Source organism: Galeopterus variegatus, unplaced genomic scaffold, assembly GCF_000696425.1.
Source record: "Galeopterus variegatus unplaced genomic scaffold, G_variegatus-3.0.2 Scaffold2867, whole genome shotgun sequence".
NCBI classification, from domain to species: domain Eukaryota; kingdom Metazoa; phylum Chordata; class Mammalia; order Dermoptera; family Cynocephalidae; genus Galeopterus; species Galeopterus variegatus.
In genome coordinates this window covers 11,336-31,403 of record NW_007728978.1, presented here as the reverse complement: position 1 = coordinate 31,403, position 20,068 = coordinate 11,336, and the positions used below count along the sequence as shown (strand labels likewise).

General features: G+C 38.4%; 1 protein-coding gene across 1 annotated transcript in view; it reads right to left on the bottom strand.

Moving 5' to 3' along the window:
* The window catches only part of MICU2 (mitochondrial calcium uptake 2), a 36,387-nt gene that overhangs the window by 11,730 nt on the left and 4,589 nt on the right, over positions 1-20,068 (bottom strand). Inside the window, exon 2 of the mRNA XM_008583237.1 lies at positions 9,428-9,525. Within this exon, the coding sequence (XP_008581459.1) occupies positions 9,428-9,525 (98 nt within the window). The remainder of the gene's footprint in view (positions 1-9,427; positions 9,526-20,068) is intronic.

Here is a 20,068-nt window from a genome sequence, read left to right as displayed (position 1 = left end):
AGCGGAACCGGTCTCCACATGGGATCTGAACCCTCGGTGGGAGCGCCGCCGTGCTCCCAAGCGGCGCACTCTCCAGTGCGCCACCGGGTCGGCCCAACAACATGGCACTTTGATCAAACTGTCATCAACAGCTTCTGGGGAAAGGTACAAGTTGAAAGGATATCAGATTAAAATACATTTTCTTTGAACAAGAACTAAGAAATGCACTTGATTTATTTATAACCTAAATCATGTGACAAGTATTACGATCTCTGTGAATTATTTTTTTCCTTTTTGTCTTTTTTACTGACCGGCAACGGGATCGCAACCCTCGGTGTTGCACCCGCACTACGCTCAGCCAGTGAGCGGGAACCGGTCTCCACATGGGATCCGAACCCTTGGCGGGAGCACCGCCGCGCTCCCAAGCGGTGCACTCTCCAGTGTGCCACCGGGCCGGCCCTCTGTGAATTTTAATATGTGGCAGATCCGTCTATTTACTTTCCCTCATGTTAAAAGATCTGTACTCTCTGTCATATCACAATATAAATGGAAATATATCTGGGTGAAAAAAGAGGTATATTCCAGTTCTCTGGAAGAAAAATTGCCACAGTTAAAAAAAATAGTTGCTTTAGGCCTCAGTTGGTAACAGCCCCACCCCCCCAAAAAGAAAAAAGCATGAAGGAAGAGAGTTTGATCCTAGGCTTCTACCTATGTGGTAGGTAAGAGTCTACTACAACTACAAATTTTTTATGAATGTATTGGATACAGTGATTTACCATGTTTTTTTTTTTTTCTGGGTCAAAACGGAATTTTGTCTAAAACTTGAAGCATTTCAAGTTTGAACTGATAGATTAACAAAATATTTTACTAATACACTTTGCCTTTTGTTTGAGTTTTATTGTACTTTTTGCTGGGATGACATTCAAATGATTATTAGGATTGTTAAAAGAATGCTTTACTTGCAAATGAGAGTACAATGAATTAGGGAAATAGAAAATATAATATAAAAACATTACTAACTTGTTCTTTCCTTTTTCTTCAGGCTCCATCTGAGACTGAAATATTATAAACTTAATTGTTGTTAAACTATACATTGTCTGGTTTAAGCTACTTTCACCTTAACTAATTATACAACTTTTGGAAAACACCAGTACATTTTATGATGATAATCATTTATCTTTAAGTCTAAAATTTTTTCTTAGCATATCTTTTTGTAAAATGAAAAAATTAATTATACTTATTTGTGGGGTCCAGTGTGTTGTTTCAATACATGCATATATTGTACAATGATCCACTTAGGGTAGATAGCATATTTATCACTTAAACATTTACCTTTTTTTGTGGTGATTATGTTCAAGATCCTCTTTTCTAGCTGTTTAGAAATATACAATATAATATTATTAGCTATAGTCAACGTAGAACACCAGAACTTATTCTTCCTATCTACCCGTAACTTTGTACCTGTTTAATCCACCTCTTGCTCTCCCCTCCCAAGCCTCTCTTCCCTCCCCAGCCTCTGGTAACCATGGTAACCATTAATTCTACCTTTTTTTAAAAAAAAAGATTCCACGAGGGAAATCATGCGGTATTTGTCTTTCTGTGCCTCACTTACTTCATTCATCATGATGGTCTCCAGTTCCATCCATGTTGCTTCAAATGACAGGACTTCATTTTTAAAACAGCTAAAGAGTATTCATTCCATTGCGTATATATGAGGGGTCTTCAAAAACTTCACGGAAGGATTCATGTTATCTTTCAGTTCTATTTTTCCACAAACTTTTTCAAGTATCCTCGTATACCACATTTAAAAAATTTGTTTATCCGCTGATGGACATTTAAGTTGCTTCTATCTCTTGGCTATTGTGAACAGTGCTGTAATGAACATGGGAGTGCAGACACCTCATTGACATACTGATTTCATTTCCTTTGGATATACGAGGGTACTTTGAAAAGTTCACAGAAAAATAGAATTGAAAGATAATACAAAGCTTTTCATAACTTTTTGAAGTATACCCAGTAGTGGGACTTATGGGTCATAAGGTACTTCTATTTTTAGATTTTTAAGAAACCTCCATATCGTTTTTCATAATAGTTGCGTTAATTTATATTCCCACCATCAATTTATGAGAGTTCCCTTTTCTCTACATTCTCGTCAGCATGTTATTTTCTGTAAGTCTAAAATTATGTATCTTGTTATGACATGAAAATCTGGGACATAATTTGGATATACACATATGAATTGAAGAACTTATAGGAGATAAGGCCTCTGGACACATTCTGAACAAATTAAATAGTTTATAAATTAGTGGATTGATCAGAAACAATGGGAAAAAAATCGGTGTTTCCTTATCTGGAATTTTTTAGGCAGTGGTGTACTGGAGCTAGTAGGAGTCTATATTGTGCACATCTTCCCATCTCTACTTCATGTCAGGGAGCTTATTAACATTAGCTTGGTACAGTATTTATACTACTAATTGGTAAATGCTACAAATCAAGGCTGTTTTTCCTGAGAGAGATGACGGTTAAACACATTTCCCATCACCCCACTGCATACAGACAATTCTGAACTTATAAAAATGCTTCATGAAACTCAGAGTATTGTCAACTAATAATTTTGCAGAACTCTTAACAATCCCAGTCCTAAAAAGTACATCAGTATTAACAGCCTTCTAATTTTTCTTGATGAGAAAAATTTTTCCTGATGAGACCAATTTTCTTCTCTTTAACCATTTTCCTTATTTAAGTCACAGGATTATTTTTACTTTTAAAAACTTACTGGAATAATAAATGAGGTCAAATGTACCATACCAGAAATAAACTCAAGGATTGTTTTTCATCACTATTTTTAAGGTTAATTGGTAGAGTTTAAAAGAAGGGAAAATAAATGCAGAAGAAGGCTCCAAACAAAATAGAAGAGGGAAAAAGAGACAAGAAAAACCCAACAAAACAAAGAGGCACTGAAACACAGTGGAAAGCACCATCAGCAGCTGCCTGAGCACTGAGCATTTTCCCTCCTGAACTATAAATATACTGATAAATAACTGAATTTTCACAATTTAAATTAGTTGCTGCTTTTATAACAAGGAAAAAACATCAAAACTCTAGGAGACAGAATTTAAAATTATACTTCAGTTTTTACTTAAATGGCTAAGCAATATGGAAGATCTTTTGGCCAGTTGTAAAAGTAAAACACAAACGGAAAAAAAAAAAAAAACCTATTAATTTTTATCCATGTGCTCCCTCATTAACTGATGAGTTTCTCTTGACACATGGTACTACCTACTTAATATGTCTGTCCCTCTGTTCAGCTGGCCTAGTGCCTAGTACTACTTCCTTTTTTTTCTTTCTGATTTTATTGAATTGTCTGTGTTCTCTTATATCTCATTCAGTTTCCTAAAGATCTTTATTTGAGGGCCGGCCCGGTGGCGCACTTGGTAGAGTGCGGTGCTTGGGAGTGTGGCGGCGCTCCCGCTGAGGGTTCGGATCCCATGTAGAGACCGGTCCGCTCACTGGTTGAGCGCGGTGCGGGCGCGACACCGAGGGTTGCGATCCCATTACCGGTCATGAAAAAAAAGAGACAAAAAGGGGGAAAAAAAAAAAAGATCTTTATTTGAAAAAAATTTTTTTAAATTAATATTAATTTCTTACATTCTTTGATGTTGTTGCGGAGCAGGTGGGAGGGAGGGGGAGAGGGAAAAGGGGAAGGAAATGTGAAGAAGAAGGAAGGAGGAGGGGCAGGATTGAGGCCTGTGGCACCCCCTCATTCCCACAGCTGACACTGGGGGGCTTTCAGTGGGGGCTTGGTCATTGCCAGGCTGGGTGCAGATGTCAGAGAGCGTGTTGCAAAAGCCCTCACTCCCCACCATCCCAGCTCAGGAACCTGGGGACCTTCTTGCTGCGGTTTGGCGGTCGTTGCTGGGCTGGCTGTGGGTGTGGGGGGCATGGTCAAGGCCCTCGGCCCCCCACTGCCCCAGCTTGGGAGAGCCCAGGGTGCTTCCTGCAGCGGCTCAGTGGTCATCACTGGGCTGGTTGTGCATGTTGGGGGTATGTAGCCGAGGCCCTTGGCTCCCACCCTCAGGACTGGTTGTGGGTGTTGGGGGGCATGGCTGAGGCCCCGGGCCCTCCCCACTTTCTGGCTTGGTAGCCCAGGGGATTTCTGGTCCTTCTAGGTGTTACAGGTGTTCTTTGGTGAAATGAGATCTTTACTAGTTAATATCAAATTTTTTCTCTGGTTGTGGGTACTTTGTTTTTTCTTTCAGTTCTGTGTTAGATTACTTGCTGTTCTTACTACTTAAACTCTGTGCTGGAACTAATTTGTTGTCCTTTGCTTACTTCTAAAATGGGGGAACTTCCTGGGGGGACCAGTACTTGAGCTCTGTGGTTGAGCTAAATTGCTGCTTTGTTGCTGATTCTCTAGGGAAGGCTTTTTGTGCAGCTCACGTCTTAATGGTTGACTTTATAGGTACTTCTGGCTCTAGGAATCTGGGGCACCTGGGTTGTGTTGAAACTCTGGTCTGGGCCTGAGTCTTTTCATCAGACTGCACCCCCTGCAATTCTATATTCCTGACCAGTCTCCTCTGAGTGGTCCTACGCTGACTGGGGTACAGATCAGCTGTCCTTGCTGTGCCCCAGTATTTCCCCGGTGGACCCATCTCCCCCACTGCCCGTGCTGCAAACACTTCCCATGGGACAGGCCGTGCGCCGGTCCCTTACAATGACTCACTGGCCTCTGAGTGGCTCCTTTTCTTCAGCTGTGGCTCATTGCTCCTATGTGGGTCCACAGGAACCCTATTAGTGGTCTTGCTGTCCTGGGGGCCACCAAGGCCTTTTTCTCCCCTTCCGCCTCCATGCAACTTCATCTGAAGGGCACAGCTGCGGCTCTGCCAGCTCCTGCTCTGTGGGCTCAGTAGCCCCAGCTTGGAAGCGGCTGGGATTCGAAATGGTGGGAGTGGTCCCTTCTTTCTCTCATCGTGGCTTCTCCTGACTTCATACACTCCAGAGGTCTCTCTTTCTCTTCCCCTGAACTCTAGGGGTTCCAGCTTGGTTGTCGTTGCTTTTTTATAGTTGTAAATTGGTTAATTTGTGGTAGAGAGTGATGCTGGGGACTGTCTATTCTGCCATCTTTTTTTTTTTTTTTTTTTTTCCCTTTTGGTCTTTTCTCGTGACCGGCAATTGGATCGCAACCTTCGGTGTCACGCCCGCACCACGCTCAACCAGTGAGCTGACCGGTCTCTATATGGGATCCGAACCCTCGGCGGGAGCACCGCCACGCTCCCAAGCGCTGCACTCTACCGAGTGCGTCACCGGGCCGGCCCCTATTCTGCCATCTTGACTGGAAACCCCTAATACTACTTCCTTGAAAACCCATTCAATGCACCCACCACCTACCAGAGAACTGTGGTACTAACTCTTTCAGAAACCTTGTGATTGCTTAAACCTTTCAAGACAAACCTGGGTCTGAATCTAACCACTTCAGTTTCTAAGGTAAATGACCCTGGACCAAGTCCCCCAAGTCCCTTAATCTCATCAAGTTCCAGTTTTACAAAGGGGAGAGTACCTCTCTCACCTTTAAGGTGTAAAATACTTAGAAAAACGTACTCACTAGTACTTAACAATATACTGTGATGATACTGAGGTTGTCACGTAATTATCTTTTCATTTTCGTCCCCACTCAAGGCCAGACTCCACTCTTAAATGCTTCCACCACTTTCCAGCACATCCTCAGCTCCCTGGGGCTGCTGAAAGCCTTCTTCAAGTGTGGCTTGAAGAAAACCATACACCAACTACACACAGCGGTACTTACATAAACTCACGTTTTACACACTTCACATGGGCCCTCCACCCCTCCAGTTATCCTTCTGCAAGCCTAGAAGTGTGTTTTTTTGATTTTACATGGTGGCTATTTCAACCCCTTTTCACTGTCTGGAAACTTATCCCAATGGCTTTGTGTTTGTCCTTAGCAGATAACTTTGCCTCTACTCACAGAGAAACTAAAAATTATTTCTTGGTAAATCCTCTCATTTTCTTGCTATCACTCTAAAAACATAACAGCACCATACCCACGCTCCCCCCACCCCCCGTTCTCCTTCCTGACATGATGGCCAACTTACCTACCAGTTCTCTGCTCCTCTGCTCATTCCCGTTCACGCCTGCAGTTTTGGTCTTTCCTTCCTTACATCATTGTTTAAACATGTGGGCACAAACTTTCTCACATTCCCGTCCTATTCTCTCGCTCCCTTTTTTGCAGTTAATCTTCTTGAGAGTTCCCTGTATTTCTTTCACCACTCACCCCTCACTCTGTCCTCAGCCCACTGCAGTCTGACTTCTGCTCCCACTGACGGTGTTTAAACTACATTCATCATTTTCCTTCCTGAACTTGTTCTTACTGTGTTCTCTTGCTCAGGAAACAGGCATCGCGCCATTACCACTGACTCCAGTCAGAAGCGGGGCATTATCTTTGATTTCTGTCTCTCAATCTTTTCATCCAATCAGTCACCAGATACTATTAATTCCCTTCTCATAAATAATCCCTTGGATTCTTCCACTTCCCTCTGTCCCTACTGCCACCGCCTGAGTCCAATCAGCATCATTTCTCCTGTAGTAATGCAACAGCCTCTACAGGTCTCTTTGCCTTTCTTATTGATCTCCTCAAGTAACCTGTCAAATCTCATGACCACCTTATCCTCCTGCTCAGAAACCTTCGCCGGCTCTCTGCTGTTCTCATCACAGCAGAAAAAGCCTTCATAATTTTGCCTATTTCCCCCCCGCCTTGCTAATTCCCCCTTTAAATTTATGCTTAAGCCATAATGAAGAACTTCTAGTTTCTGAATTTGCCATGTATTCTCTTGACTTTGCACACATTATTTTATCTATTTAGCAATCACTGGGTTTAGATAGCACAGGGTTGATAATTCTTAAATATGCATGCTTTTCCTAACTGAGAAATTAAGAAGTACTACCTGTCTGTCTATATTACATCAGTTGAACTATTCTGAGGAATGACAATAAACTTAAAATATTTCTGAGAATTTTTGTCTAAGGATCTCTGATTCTGCATAAGAGTAGGACATTTATTTCTCATTTTAAGGTCAGAAACAAAACCTTCCCATGGCTTCTCACAAAAAAGACACTGTATATAATAAAGAGAATTACATCCTTTACAATTAAAGTAAGTCCAATGAAAAATTTCACAGGCTGTTCCTTATAGCACCTATCTGGTACTGACATTATCAGTCAGTCCGTGGTAAGTACCATCAGCAGCTGTCTGAGCAGCTTGAGCATTTTCCCCCTGAACTATAAATATGCCGATAAATAACTGAATTTTCACAATTTAAATTACTTGCTGCTTTCATCACAATGAAAAACATCAAAACATCTAAATCACAATTTAGGGTAGAAAAATAGATGGTGAGATGGTGATGTTTCTCATCTTCATTTATGGGGGTAAATTTGCCAGGGCCAGAGATTTAGATAAAAACCTCAATATTTTATAACGTAAAATTTGACTTAGAGACTTAAACAAAATTATATTTTTACTGGAGTGCAAAACATTTTTAAATAAATGATTTTTTCTTAGTGTAAAATCCACATTTATTAAGGAATGTTTTGTTCTAGCAATTTATAATTTCTTTTATGTGAATAAAGAATTTAAATTTCTATAATTAATAATGCATGAAACAAAATCTGGAGCTATATAGTAGTTAAATTTGACATCAATGTCTTTTGCTACATATATATTAATTACTGCTTTATAATAACTTTAGGTTTCTTGTAGGTATAATTACATTACGGGCAAACTTTCACAATACTTTATCAGTACTATGGATCCTTCATAAAATTTATACAAGTTCTCAATATCTTGTCTTAAGTGATTATGAAACATTACTGAACTTTCTTTTTTTCCTTTTTGTCTTTTTTCGTGTCCGGCAATGGATCGCAACCCTCAGTGTCGCACCCGTACCGGACCGGGACCAGCAACAGGATCGCAACCCTTGGTGTTGCGCCCACACCTTGCTCAGCCAGTGAGCGGGAACCGGTCTTTATGTGGGATCCGAACCCTCGGCGGGAGCACCACCGCGCTCCCAAGCGGCGCACTGTAGCAGTGCGCCACCGGGCCGGCCCTGAACTTTCAAATTAGAAAAATTGACAATAAAGTTGGAAAGAACTTTGCCATCTGTGATACAAATAAAAATGGTGTCCAGTATTATTTTTTCTGTTGTTTTGATAGCTGGCCAGTATGGGGATCCAAACCCATGACCTCAGTGTTACCAGCAGCATGCTCTCCACTCCCAATTGAGCAAACTCGCCAGCCACAGTTTTCTATTCTAAATTGGATTCTCTGACTTAAAAAGTCCTTCTCTCTGAATTTTAAAGCAGTCAGTTGTTGGGGAAAAAGACAATGAGAATGCTATACTTTTATTTTAGCTTTGAATTTTTTTCTTTAGGTGTTGAACTGGGGAGCCTCTTCGGAGAGACTGAAGATATGCCTTGCTGAAGAAGATATCTTGAGGGAGATAGCTGGTAAAGTGCAGAGAGAGAGAAGCCAGGGATAGCCAGAGAAAGAGAACTTTCTAAAGAGACAGCTCTGCTAGCTGGGAAACAAGCTGGGAGAGCCTTTGAATATAATTTCAGTTGACACGGGTCTGGCACATACCTTTAATGTTTACCAAGTGTCATGCTCTGTCTACTTAAACATATATTATCTCTTTTAATTCTCAGAGCAACCTCAGACTTTTCATGTGAGGGGATAGAATATTAATTATAAATAAAAACAGAAAGAATAAAGATTAAGAAGGAAGATATTTCTGGAATATTCTCTCTCATAAAATCTTTACTCTGTTGCCAGAGTGGCAGGCACATCTGATGAAGTACCCTTCATGTATCATTCTTCAGGGCCTCCCACCATTGAGTTAATTCAGTGAGCTCTGCCTTATGGCATATAAAACCTTCTACGGTTAAGTACAGTTAAGCCTCAAACTCCACTCTCATTACCTTTGCTTACTACTTTATCTACTCTCAACAGCTTATAAGTCCCTTTACAAACCACACATTTTCATGCCTCTGTGATGGTACTTTAAAAAGTTCATGTAAAGATTCATATTACCTTTAAATTCTATTTTTTTCATGAACTTTTTGAAGTACCCTCATATGTCTTTGCTCCTGCTGTTCTCTTTCTCTCAAATGCCTCCTTGCCCAAACCTCTTTTGCCTGTCAGGATTCAGCTTAGGTGCCAGTTCCTCCGGAAAGTCTCCCCTGACCACCTGTTACCAACATTTAATACAGAGCACACTAAGTGATCTTCTGTGCTACCAAAGGGATATACTATATACTATATATCCACAGATAATATTCACTTTTATGGTATGCAGTTCTGGGAGAGAAATACATTCAATTTCTTCATTTCTTACCCATAAAATTTCCCTAAATGAATATAAATGTTTGCATTTACCTTCGAAATTCTTTATAATGAAGTTTTCTTTCTCCTCTTTTTCCAAAGAAATGCATCTGAAGGGTTGTGTTAATTTCAGGTTCTTTCACTGTTGGTTCCTGTAAAAAAAAATTACACAATAATTTCAAGTAATTATAAATAAGAACAAAAATGGAACCTAGTCTAGTTCTATAGACTAGAACTCTTAGGACAATATCCAGAAATGATTCTTATAGGGAAAAAAAAACTAGTTCTATAGACTAGAACTCTTAGGACAATATCCAGAAATGATTCTTATAGGGAAAAAAAGAAGAGAGAGAGAGAGAGAGAGAGAAAGAGAGAAAAGGTGGAAAAGACACACGTAGCCATTCCTTCTGTCTGTTATTTTGCATAATATTATTAGGGAAAAAAAAAAGAGAGAGAGAGAGAGAGAAAGAGAGAAAAGGTGGAAAAGACACACGTAGCCATTCCTTCTGTCTGTTATTTTGCATAATATTATTCTATAATCATCTTTGCTCAAGCAGGAGAAAAACAGTAAGGGCTAAAATAATCAAGGTGGACTTCAGCAGTAAACAAAATCTTAGATTAGGCCTAAAAGGGAGCTTAGAATAGTGAAATAAATGTTACTTCAAAATGTGATCTCTAGGTATTTTCTAATGAAGCAGCACTGTGAGAATTAAAAACAAGAAAGTCTTTGAGCTCTTGCTGAATATTTGAAATACGTGAAAAACACTTGCTTTTCCTAATTTTAAAATTAACAGGTGAGAATTCCATTAAAGGTAATGAGGCAGACTTACAGATTCTTTCTTCTTCAATTCTTTAACAAAACAACAAAAAGAATAACAAGACTTGTACAAAAAATTAGCAGCAGCAACCAAACAAGAAAGGGTACAAATTTAAGCCAAATATTTTGAAAAAGCAGTCAGGGAAAGAAACACTAGATTCCGGAGTGGGATGGTCCATCATGTCTACTACTTCTACCCCAAACTCTACTTCTCAGAAATAGAAACGGGATGTAGGGTTATTGCATTTAGTTCATTAAAGCCTTCAATTTAGTTATAAGTAGATTAATGGGCTGAGAAGACACCCCTGAGACAAATCACGGAAGCCCCACGAGTGGAAACCCCTATTTGGAGTATGGCAGGACTTCAGCAGAGTGAGGAAGGGCTTCAAGGGCTTACAACCTTTCCGAGCACTATGTTACATTGGAGGAATAATGGGCTGTGGTCAAGGACATTTAATGGGATTACAGAGAAAGACCAGAACCTAGGTCCTCCAGCAAGGTCTGCATTTAGCCCAGAGAACTTCCCTCTACAGAATAGTGGATCAAAATGCAGTACCTACAGCTCAAGGGGAAAAAGATAAATTAGTTCCAGATAAGGTGGGAATAAGAGAAGGTCTCGGCAGAGCATGAGGAAAAACAGGGCATGACAATTATGCAAGACACTGAAGCAAGAAATAGAAAAGGAATAAATCAGGCAAAAGGAAGGAAAAACCCAGTCTAGAAGGACATATAACCCAGGGAACAAATGCATACTCCTGAGTCTTTTTTTTTTTTAAACTTTTTTGAGTTAATTATAGATCCACATGCAATTGTATGAAATAATACAAAAAGATCCCCTGTATCCTTTACTCATTTTCCTCCAATAGTAACATCTTGCAAAACTACAGCACATCACAACCCGATATGGTCAACATACAGAACATTTCCTTAACCACAAGGATCCCTCATGTTGCTCTTTTATAGCCACTCCCGCTTCCCTCCTGCTCACACCCCCTCTTAACCTCAGGCAACTATTAATCAATTCTCCATTTCCCTAATTTAGTCATTTCAAAAGTGTAATATAAATGGAATTATAATTACATACTTGTAATTTTTAGTATTGGCATTTTTTTGCTCAGTATAATTCTCTGGAGATTAATACAGGTTGTTGCTGTATCAATAGCTTGCTTCTTTTTATTGCAGAGTGGCATTTCATGGTAGGGGTTACCACAGTTTAAATATTCACCTGTTGACAGATATCTGGGTTGTTTTCAGTTTTTGGCTATTACAAATAAAGCTGCTAAAAACATTCTTGTGTAGGTTTTTGTGTGAACATACTTTTTCATTCCTCTGGGATAGATGCCCAGGAATGCAATTACTGTTTTCTAGAGTGGTGGTATCATTTTACATTTCCACTAGCAATCACTGAATTATCAGTTTCTCTGCATCCTTGCAATCATTTGGTGTTGTCAGCATTTAAAAATTTTAGTCATTTGCATAAGTGTATTGTGATATCTCACTATGGTTTTAACTTGCATTGCCCTAATGACTAATAGTGTTGAGCATCTTTTCATGAGCTTTTTTTTTTTTTGGTTGATGGTGTATCTTTGGAGAAACGTCTACTCAAGTCCTTGGCCCAGTTTTTAACTGGGTTGTTTGTCTTTTTGTTCTTAAGTAGTAAGAGTTCTCTATATACAGTCATGCACTTTATAACGAATTATCACTCAACAACGAACTGCATATATGAAGGTGGTCAGAGCAATAGCCTATACAAGGGCACTTCGAAAAGTTATAGAAAACTAGAACTAAAAGATAATATGAATCTTTCCATGAACTTTTCGAAGACCCCTCGTATATAGCCCAGGTGTATAGTAGGCTATACCATCTAAGTCTGTATAAGTACACTCTATGATGTTCACACAATGAAACTGCCTAATGACATATTTCTCAGAATGTACCCCCGTCATTAAATGATGCTTGACTATGTTCTGATACTAGACCACTGTCAGATTCTGTAGGCTGTCTTTTTATTCTCTCGACAGTGTACTTTGATGAACAAGTTTTTAATTTTGATGAAGGGCAATATATTTATTTCTTATGTTGCTTGTGTTTTTAGTGTCATATCTGAGAAATCATTGCCAAATCCAATGTCATGAAGCTTTTCCCCTATGTATTCTTGTAAGAGTTGTATAGTTTAGCTTTTGTGTTTAGGTCTCTGATACATTTGAGTTAATTTTTTGTATACAGTTTGAGGCAGGAATCCAGCTTCGTTCTTTTGAAAGAAATTAAGAAAAGGAAAATAGTAAATTTGTCAAAGTTTGTTTTGTGTCCTGAGATATGGTTTGCCTTGGTAATATCTTCTACCTTGGTATATATTCCACGGGTACTTGGAAAGAATGTGTCTTCTGTTATTGGGAGGAGTGTTCTATAAATATCAATTAGATCTTGGTTGATAGTACTGTTGAGTTCTTCTACGCCCTTACTGATTTTCTGTTTAGTTGTTCTAACAGCTGTTGAAAGAGAGTGGTTGAAATGTCCAACTGTAATTATGTCTCCTTTCAGTTCTATCAGTTTTAGTATCACATTTTTTTTTTTTTAGCTCTGTTGTTTGCTGTATACATGTTTAGAATGTTGTCTTGGTGGTTTGATGCTTGTATTATTATATTTGCTTTGCTCTGAAGTTAACTTTATATAACATTAGATAGTCACTCCTGTTTTCCTGTGATTAATGTTTGCATGGTACATCTTTTTTCATCTTTTTACTTTCAAGGTTCCTATATCTCTATCTGATGTGAGTTTATTGTAGCATATAGTTGGGTCATCTTTTAATCCACTCTTCCAGTCTGTCTTTTGATGAGTACATTTACACTATTTACATTTAGTGTAATCATTGACATGTTAGGGCTTAAGTCTGCCATTATTTTTTCTGTTGTTTTTTGCTTTTGTTTTCATTGTTTTTTTGCTTCTCTGCTTTTTTCTTCCTTTAGGTTACTTAAACTTTTTTAAAATTTAATTTTGATTTATCTACAGTGTTTTTGAAAGTATATTTTTTGTACAGACTCTTTTGTGGTTGTTCTAAGTATTACATTACATATACATAAGTTAATACAGTCTACTGGTGTTACAATGTTGGAAGTTTGAGTGAAGTACAGAAACTTTACTTTCCTTTAAGTTTCTTTACTTCTCCTGTTTATAATATAATGGTCTTAAATAAACACTTAGAACCATATCAGTCAACGTTATAATTTTTGCTTGAATCTCAAGAGAAGAAAAGTCTATTGTGTTTACCCATATTTTTGCTTAGTGCATTCTTCTTCCTGATGTTCCAAAGTTCTTTCTTTTGTTGTTATCTTTTTGTTTAGAGAATATGTTTAGCTATTTATTTAGGGTAGGTCTGTTGGTGACAAATTCTCTTAAGTTTCCCTCCTCTAACATCTTGATTTCCCCCTCATTCTTGAAGAGAGTTTCACTGTATACTGGATCTGCATTGACAGTTCTTTTCCTTCAGCACTTGAGATCATTGCCACTCTATTTTCCTCCTACAGGTAAGGTGTTGTTTCACTGGTGCTGCTTTCAAGATTCTTTTCCTTTCATTTTCAGAAGTTTGAGTATAATATGTCTTGGTGTCAATTTCTTTAGGGTTAGACTATCTGGGGTTTGCTCAGGTTCTTGAATCTCTAGGTTTACATCTTTTGCCAAATTTGGGAAGTTTTCAGCTATTATTTTGAGTATGTTTTTCAGCACTGCTCTCTTTCTCATTGTATTAGTCCATTTCTGTTGCTTATAACACAAATACCTGAAGCTGGATAATTAATAAAGAAACAATATTTATTTACTTCAGTTATGGAGGATGGGAAGTTCTCAGTCCAGGGAACACATCTGGTGAGAGACTTGGTGGTGGGTAATGACTCTTCACAGCAAAGCAGGGCATCACATGACAGACGGCAGACACAGAGAGTGAGCTAACTCCTCACTTCTCCTCTGAAAGCTCTTAGAACCACACCTGTGGCCACCACTAAACCCTCAATGAATTAATCCATTTACTTGGGCATGGTCCTCAAGTTCAATCATCTTTTCAAGGCCCCACCTTTCAAGTACCATAATAGGATTTCCCACCTCTTAACACTGTCACAGTGGGGGTTAAGTTTCTAACACATGGACTTTGAGGGACATGATTCAATCCACAGCATTCATGCCCTTCTGATACTATGGTGACAAAAACATTAGATCTTTTGTTATAATCCCACAGGTGCCTAAGCCTCTGATCATTTTCCCCCAGTTTTATTTTCTCTCTGTAGAAAATAAAACTGGTAATTACATTGGGTAATTTCTATTGTTCTATCTTCCAGTTCACTGATCCTTTCTTTGTCCCCTCCATTCTGCTGTTGAGTCCATTCATTGAGATTTTTATTTCAGTTACTGCACTGTTCAGTTCTAAAACTTTCATTTGGTTTTTCTTTTATAGCTTCTATTTTTTTCTTTTTTCTTTTTTTACTGTGAGTTCAGTAATGCTTATAAATGAACTTTTATTCATCAACATGTATACACAAATTTTTGTAAAATAAGAGTCCTGGCATGTCCAAGGCATTGTTTATTTGGTATGCAAATGATGCTTGGTGACCATAAAAATCTGCAGACTTCTTGAAATAACTCTTATGTAGCTTCTATTTCTTTGCTGAGGTTTTATCTTTTCATTTGTTTCAATTGTGTTTGTAATTGCTTGTTGAAACACTTTTATGATGGATGCTTTAGAATCTCTGATAATTCTTACATTTCTGACAACTTGGTGTTGCCATCTGATGATTTTGTTTATATTTAGTTTTGATAACGCTGGCTTTTTGTATAATGAATGATATTTTTATTGAAATGTGAACATTTTGGGTATCATAACACTCTGTGCCTTATTTAATGCTTCTAATTGGGAGGGATCTTTTAGTTACTATTGGGCAGGGGTAGGAGTTCTTGCTCCATACTAGGCCTCCAATGATAATCCCCAGGACGGGTGGGGTTGGAGTGCCTTGTTAATGTTCTTTTGTAGCCTCCACTGACACCAAGGGTGAGGGGAGATAGAGAAAATGGCTTCATTACTACTGGGGGGTTGTGAGTCTTGATTTCCCACTAATCCTCATTTGATAACATTAGTGGGGATGAAAATCCTGGCTCCTTACTTTGTCTTCTCTGACACCATCATTGTGGGTGGAGGACAGTTTGGGTCACCTCTTTACAGGCCCACAGGAGTGGATGTGTAGGCTCTGCACTCAACCTTTGCTGGTATGAGTGGATGAGAGGTGGTGATAGTTTTTTCCATGTGTTTGGCTGGAGTAATTATTGTGTAAAAGTTTTCTGTCTTGCTAGGCTGCTCCTTCCCTGGTCTTTAGGTTAGGGTGAGCAGGCTTTTGTTGGGGCTTCTAAAATCTGTGCTTGTTGGTATCTCTGGATTGCCAGGTCCTTTAGCTCCAAGTCTGGGGTATATGAAACAAAAATAAAATCCAGGAAACTCACCACCCTGTCATTCTATGGTCCCTGGCTGGTCTTCCTTCTTTTCTCCACCTAGTCCTTGTATGTTTGTTTTATACATAATGTTCTGGGTTTTTATTTATACTTAGAGGGAGAAATAGGGAAAAGTACATCAACTCCATCTTTCCAGAAATGAAAGGCTCTTTATTTTTAGCTCAGATCCATATTAAATACTTCTATGACATGAACAAGAATTCAAGGGTAAGATACAGTAACAAGAGAAAGATAAAAATGGAGAAACAGAGCTGGAGAAAAAAAGAAGAGAAAAAACAAGCAACACTATTAAAAATCTAATAAATAGATTATAAACTGCAAGGAATAGAACAGACTTTCTCATCTGTTTTTTGATAAATAGTTGACTTTTCCCACCTCTTGTCTCCCCTTAAATCCTTAAAGAAATATCAAAAAAAAAAAAAAAAAAAAAGAAAGAAAAAGAAAAAAGAAAAAAGTATCAGTATCCATAGGCTGCATCCTGACTGACACAGATCTGCGCTCTACTCCAAGGCTTTCCTTTATTTTCTGTCTCAAAGAGAACATATGTCTCTGAGTATTTAGTGGTACGCAGGCATATGAGAGTATCCACTTCCACTCCTTTTAATCCAGCTTTTCCAAACACCCTCAATCAAATCTTTCTGTCTGTCCAACTGTCCGTCTATCCATCTGCAATAATACTGTTGGGGGTCTTGATTTGTTTTCTTAGCTCTGCGGTATCCACTATCATCTCATTCTGTTGTTATTTTATCTTGTCTTTGAACTCTTGTTAGTTTGTGTTACAGAAGAACTTAGTATGTTCATCTGTCCATCTATTTATCTCCCCCTTCCACAAATTAGGACCGCTTAATCACACACTCTCTCTCTCTCTCTCCCTCACACCCTACAACATGAAGTTAAACTAAGGGTCCTTTGGTAAGAGAAAGCTAGGGAATTAACATAAAAATATTAATGTGCTATAGGGTCTTCCATAATTCTTAAAGGTAGATTATAAATTTTGCTTTGAACTTCCTGGGGGGCTATAGTAGATTGCATTATATCCCCTCAAAACTCACTGCAGCTTGAATTGTGTCCCCCAAATTTCCTATATTAGAAGCTTAATTCCCACTGTAACTGTTGAGGGTGGGAAATCCTATTATGATAACTGAAAGGTGGTGCTTTGAAGAGATTAGATTGTAGGACTATGCTGTAGTGAATGAATTAAAAATGATGATCATAGGTGTGGTTTGGAGGGTTTTAAAAGGAGACTGAATGAGTAAGTTGGCCTCTTGCTCTCTCTCTGCTCTCTGCTTCTTCCGTCCCGCAATGTGAGACCCCTGGGTCACTACTGCTACCACCAGACAGACTTTGGACTTCCCAGCCTCAGAAACTATAAACAATAAATTTTGCTTTTCCTTTATAAATCACCTAGTTTCAAGTATTTTGTTATAAGCGACAGAAATGGATGAGACCCCTGGGTCACTACTGCTACCACCAGACAGACTTTGGACTTCCCAGCCTCAGAAACTGTAAACAATAAATTTTGCTTTTCCTTTATAAATCACCTAGTTTCAAGTATTTTGTTATAAGCGACAGAAATGGACTAAGATGGGGGCAAACCAAAAATGAGAAATAATCAGTTTTAAGACTCAAATTTGTCCATAAACTAAAATTATTAAAGAATTCAGAGTCAGCATTCAGGATTTTGATCTTAGATTCAAGGGAAAAGCCTTTCTTTACCCTGAAGCTATCCCCCAAAACTCCAAGAAGTCTGAAATAATTGACAAAGTCTCTCATTAGAATAAAAATAAATTTCAAGGATTGAATTAGAATGTGAATGAGAATGAACATATGAAGCTATCCATTTATCCAAGAATAAATAATGGATACTAGTTTCCTTTCCATTTTGATAGTGGAAAGGTAGTTTTGCTCTTTCACTGCACTGTACTTTTTAAGTATCTTCTCTAGTTTATAAATAAACTCTGAGGGAAGGAAACTTGTAACTTTAACACATAGCACACAAGTCCTTAAATACATTGTAAAATTGCTTAATAATCATTTACATATCAGAACATATTTGTTAAATAAACGTGCCCACTTCTAATACTCTCTGAAATGCTCTTAGGATGGCTGCCAATATAGAAGACTTAGCCATGAGGTGCTCTGTATTCCATGTCATGCAGGTTTGTAACCCCAGCACCCCAAACCCTCCAACTATCTCCAACCCTATCATGTGGGCTTCATTCCTGAACTCTCCTTTGCCTAGTCCCCTTATGGAGTGACAATTTAATGAGGGCTATTTACGTGACTCTGGTCAGTGCCATAGGACATAGTGCTCTCTGGACCTTGCCTGTTCGAAACAGGGATTGCCTAGAATGGATAAAGAATGAAGATCAAATTGGCCCTTCCTGGCAACTCTGGTCCCCAATTCCTTAATATAGGTTCTCTACTCCCTATGTGAATACTATGGTCTGTGAAAGACTAAGTTTGTTCTCTTTTCTGTTCTAAGTAGTTGTGAATCAGAAATTTCTATTCTTGGACTCAACTTTGTCTCTCCAAGTGCTCAGGTTCTATATATCTACTTAGGCTACAGTTATTTGCCTCAGATTTATTGTCCAAAATAAGGTTATATCAATTAAATAATTAGCTAAAATGTCACCAAATTCAAGCTGGGCAAACACTGTTCTGCTTCCAAAGCATTCAGTAGTATTTATAGATGGGACAGGTAATAAGCTGATTGTTATGCTTGTCCCAATAATCTGAAATAATATACTTATAAACATAGAATATTACTAATTCTCCAGGTTTACAGCTATACTTGTAGTCTAGACAATGTTACACTGCTAAATTTCTTTCAGGATAGCTTCTAATTTGATATTCATCTATGACAAAGAACAAATGATAGAACATATGATAATTTTTTCCTAATTAAAGTATTGCTCTGAATGTAAAACTAAACAGAGCTGCAGTTTAACCCCAAATTTGTTTTATGACTACTGTAGACATTGTTTATTCATCTATTCTTAACACAAAATATATTTTAATTCATTCTTAATGGACAGGTGTTTCCAAGTTTTCATTTCGGTTTGAAGGGCCTTCTCATTCATGCATATACCTGCTGTTTTTGTACTTTTTTTTAAAAGAACAAACAGAAAGACAGTCATTAGCCCTAAATCTAAACCAAACGAAAACTTTCTACAGCTATGTTCGATATTTCAAAATACCTGAAAGAAATCATATTTATCCTTATAGAGCTCTGAAGGCTAACTTGATATTTACTTTGCTTCTGGCTAGAATTATTCCAATTCAGTGTGATAACGATGCCTTCTCAAACAGATTAAACATTCTGATTTATGGACAACTTGTCAAAATGCTAAAAAATTAGGGCGGCCCGTGGCTCACATGGGAGAGTGTGGTGCTGATAACACCAAGGCCACGGGTTCAGATCCCTATATAGGGGTGGCTGGTTAGCTCACTTGGGTGAGCATGGTGCTGACAACACCAAGTCAAGTTAAGATCCCCTTACTGGTCATCTTTAGAAAAAAAAAATGCTAAAAAAATATTTACGGACAACCTGTCAAAATGGTACATTTTATGGACTAGCCATTAAAAATTATGAGACAGACCTATATTTGTTGTATGAAAAGTTGCTTCACTTTAAAAAGAAAAAAAGCTGTTTTCAGAACATGTATGTAATGATCTCATTTGCGTAAGGTATGACTAGAGAAAGAGACACACATAAACACACATAAAGAAACACACATGAACACATCTTTTCAGTGTAACAAATAATGTTACTTTATTTCTTTCTTATTAACATATATTTCTTGTTCTTTTCATTCACAAGAAATGCCACATTTGACATGTGGCCTAGCCAGGGCTGCCTGCTGTAATGTAATGAACTCATTCCCTATTGATGGATATTTAGGTTGTTTCTAATTTTTTTCCCCCTATAAACATGGCTGTAAGAAATACTGTTATATGTTTATATTTGTACACTTGTATATATAAATTACTTCAAGTAAAATTGCTGGGACAAATGGCATTTGCACTTAATTTTGTTAGATATCTTTGCAATTTACTTTACCACCAAGAGTGCCCAATCCATTGTACCTTAGAGAGCACAAAGAATTATTATTGTTTTTCATCTTTGCAATCTGGTAGGAAAATAAATTTTTTTTTTGTATTTTTTTACTGGCCGGTAACAGGATCGCAACCCTCGGTGTTGCGCCCGTACCGGGGACCGGCAACGGGATCGCAACCCTAGGTGTTGCGCCTGCCCCACGCTCAGCCAGTGAGCGGGAACCGGTCTCCACATGGGATCCAAACCCTCGGCGTGAGCGCCGCCGCGCTCCCAAGCGGTGCACTCTCCAGTGCGCCACCGGGCCGGCCCTGGGAAAATAAATTTTTAA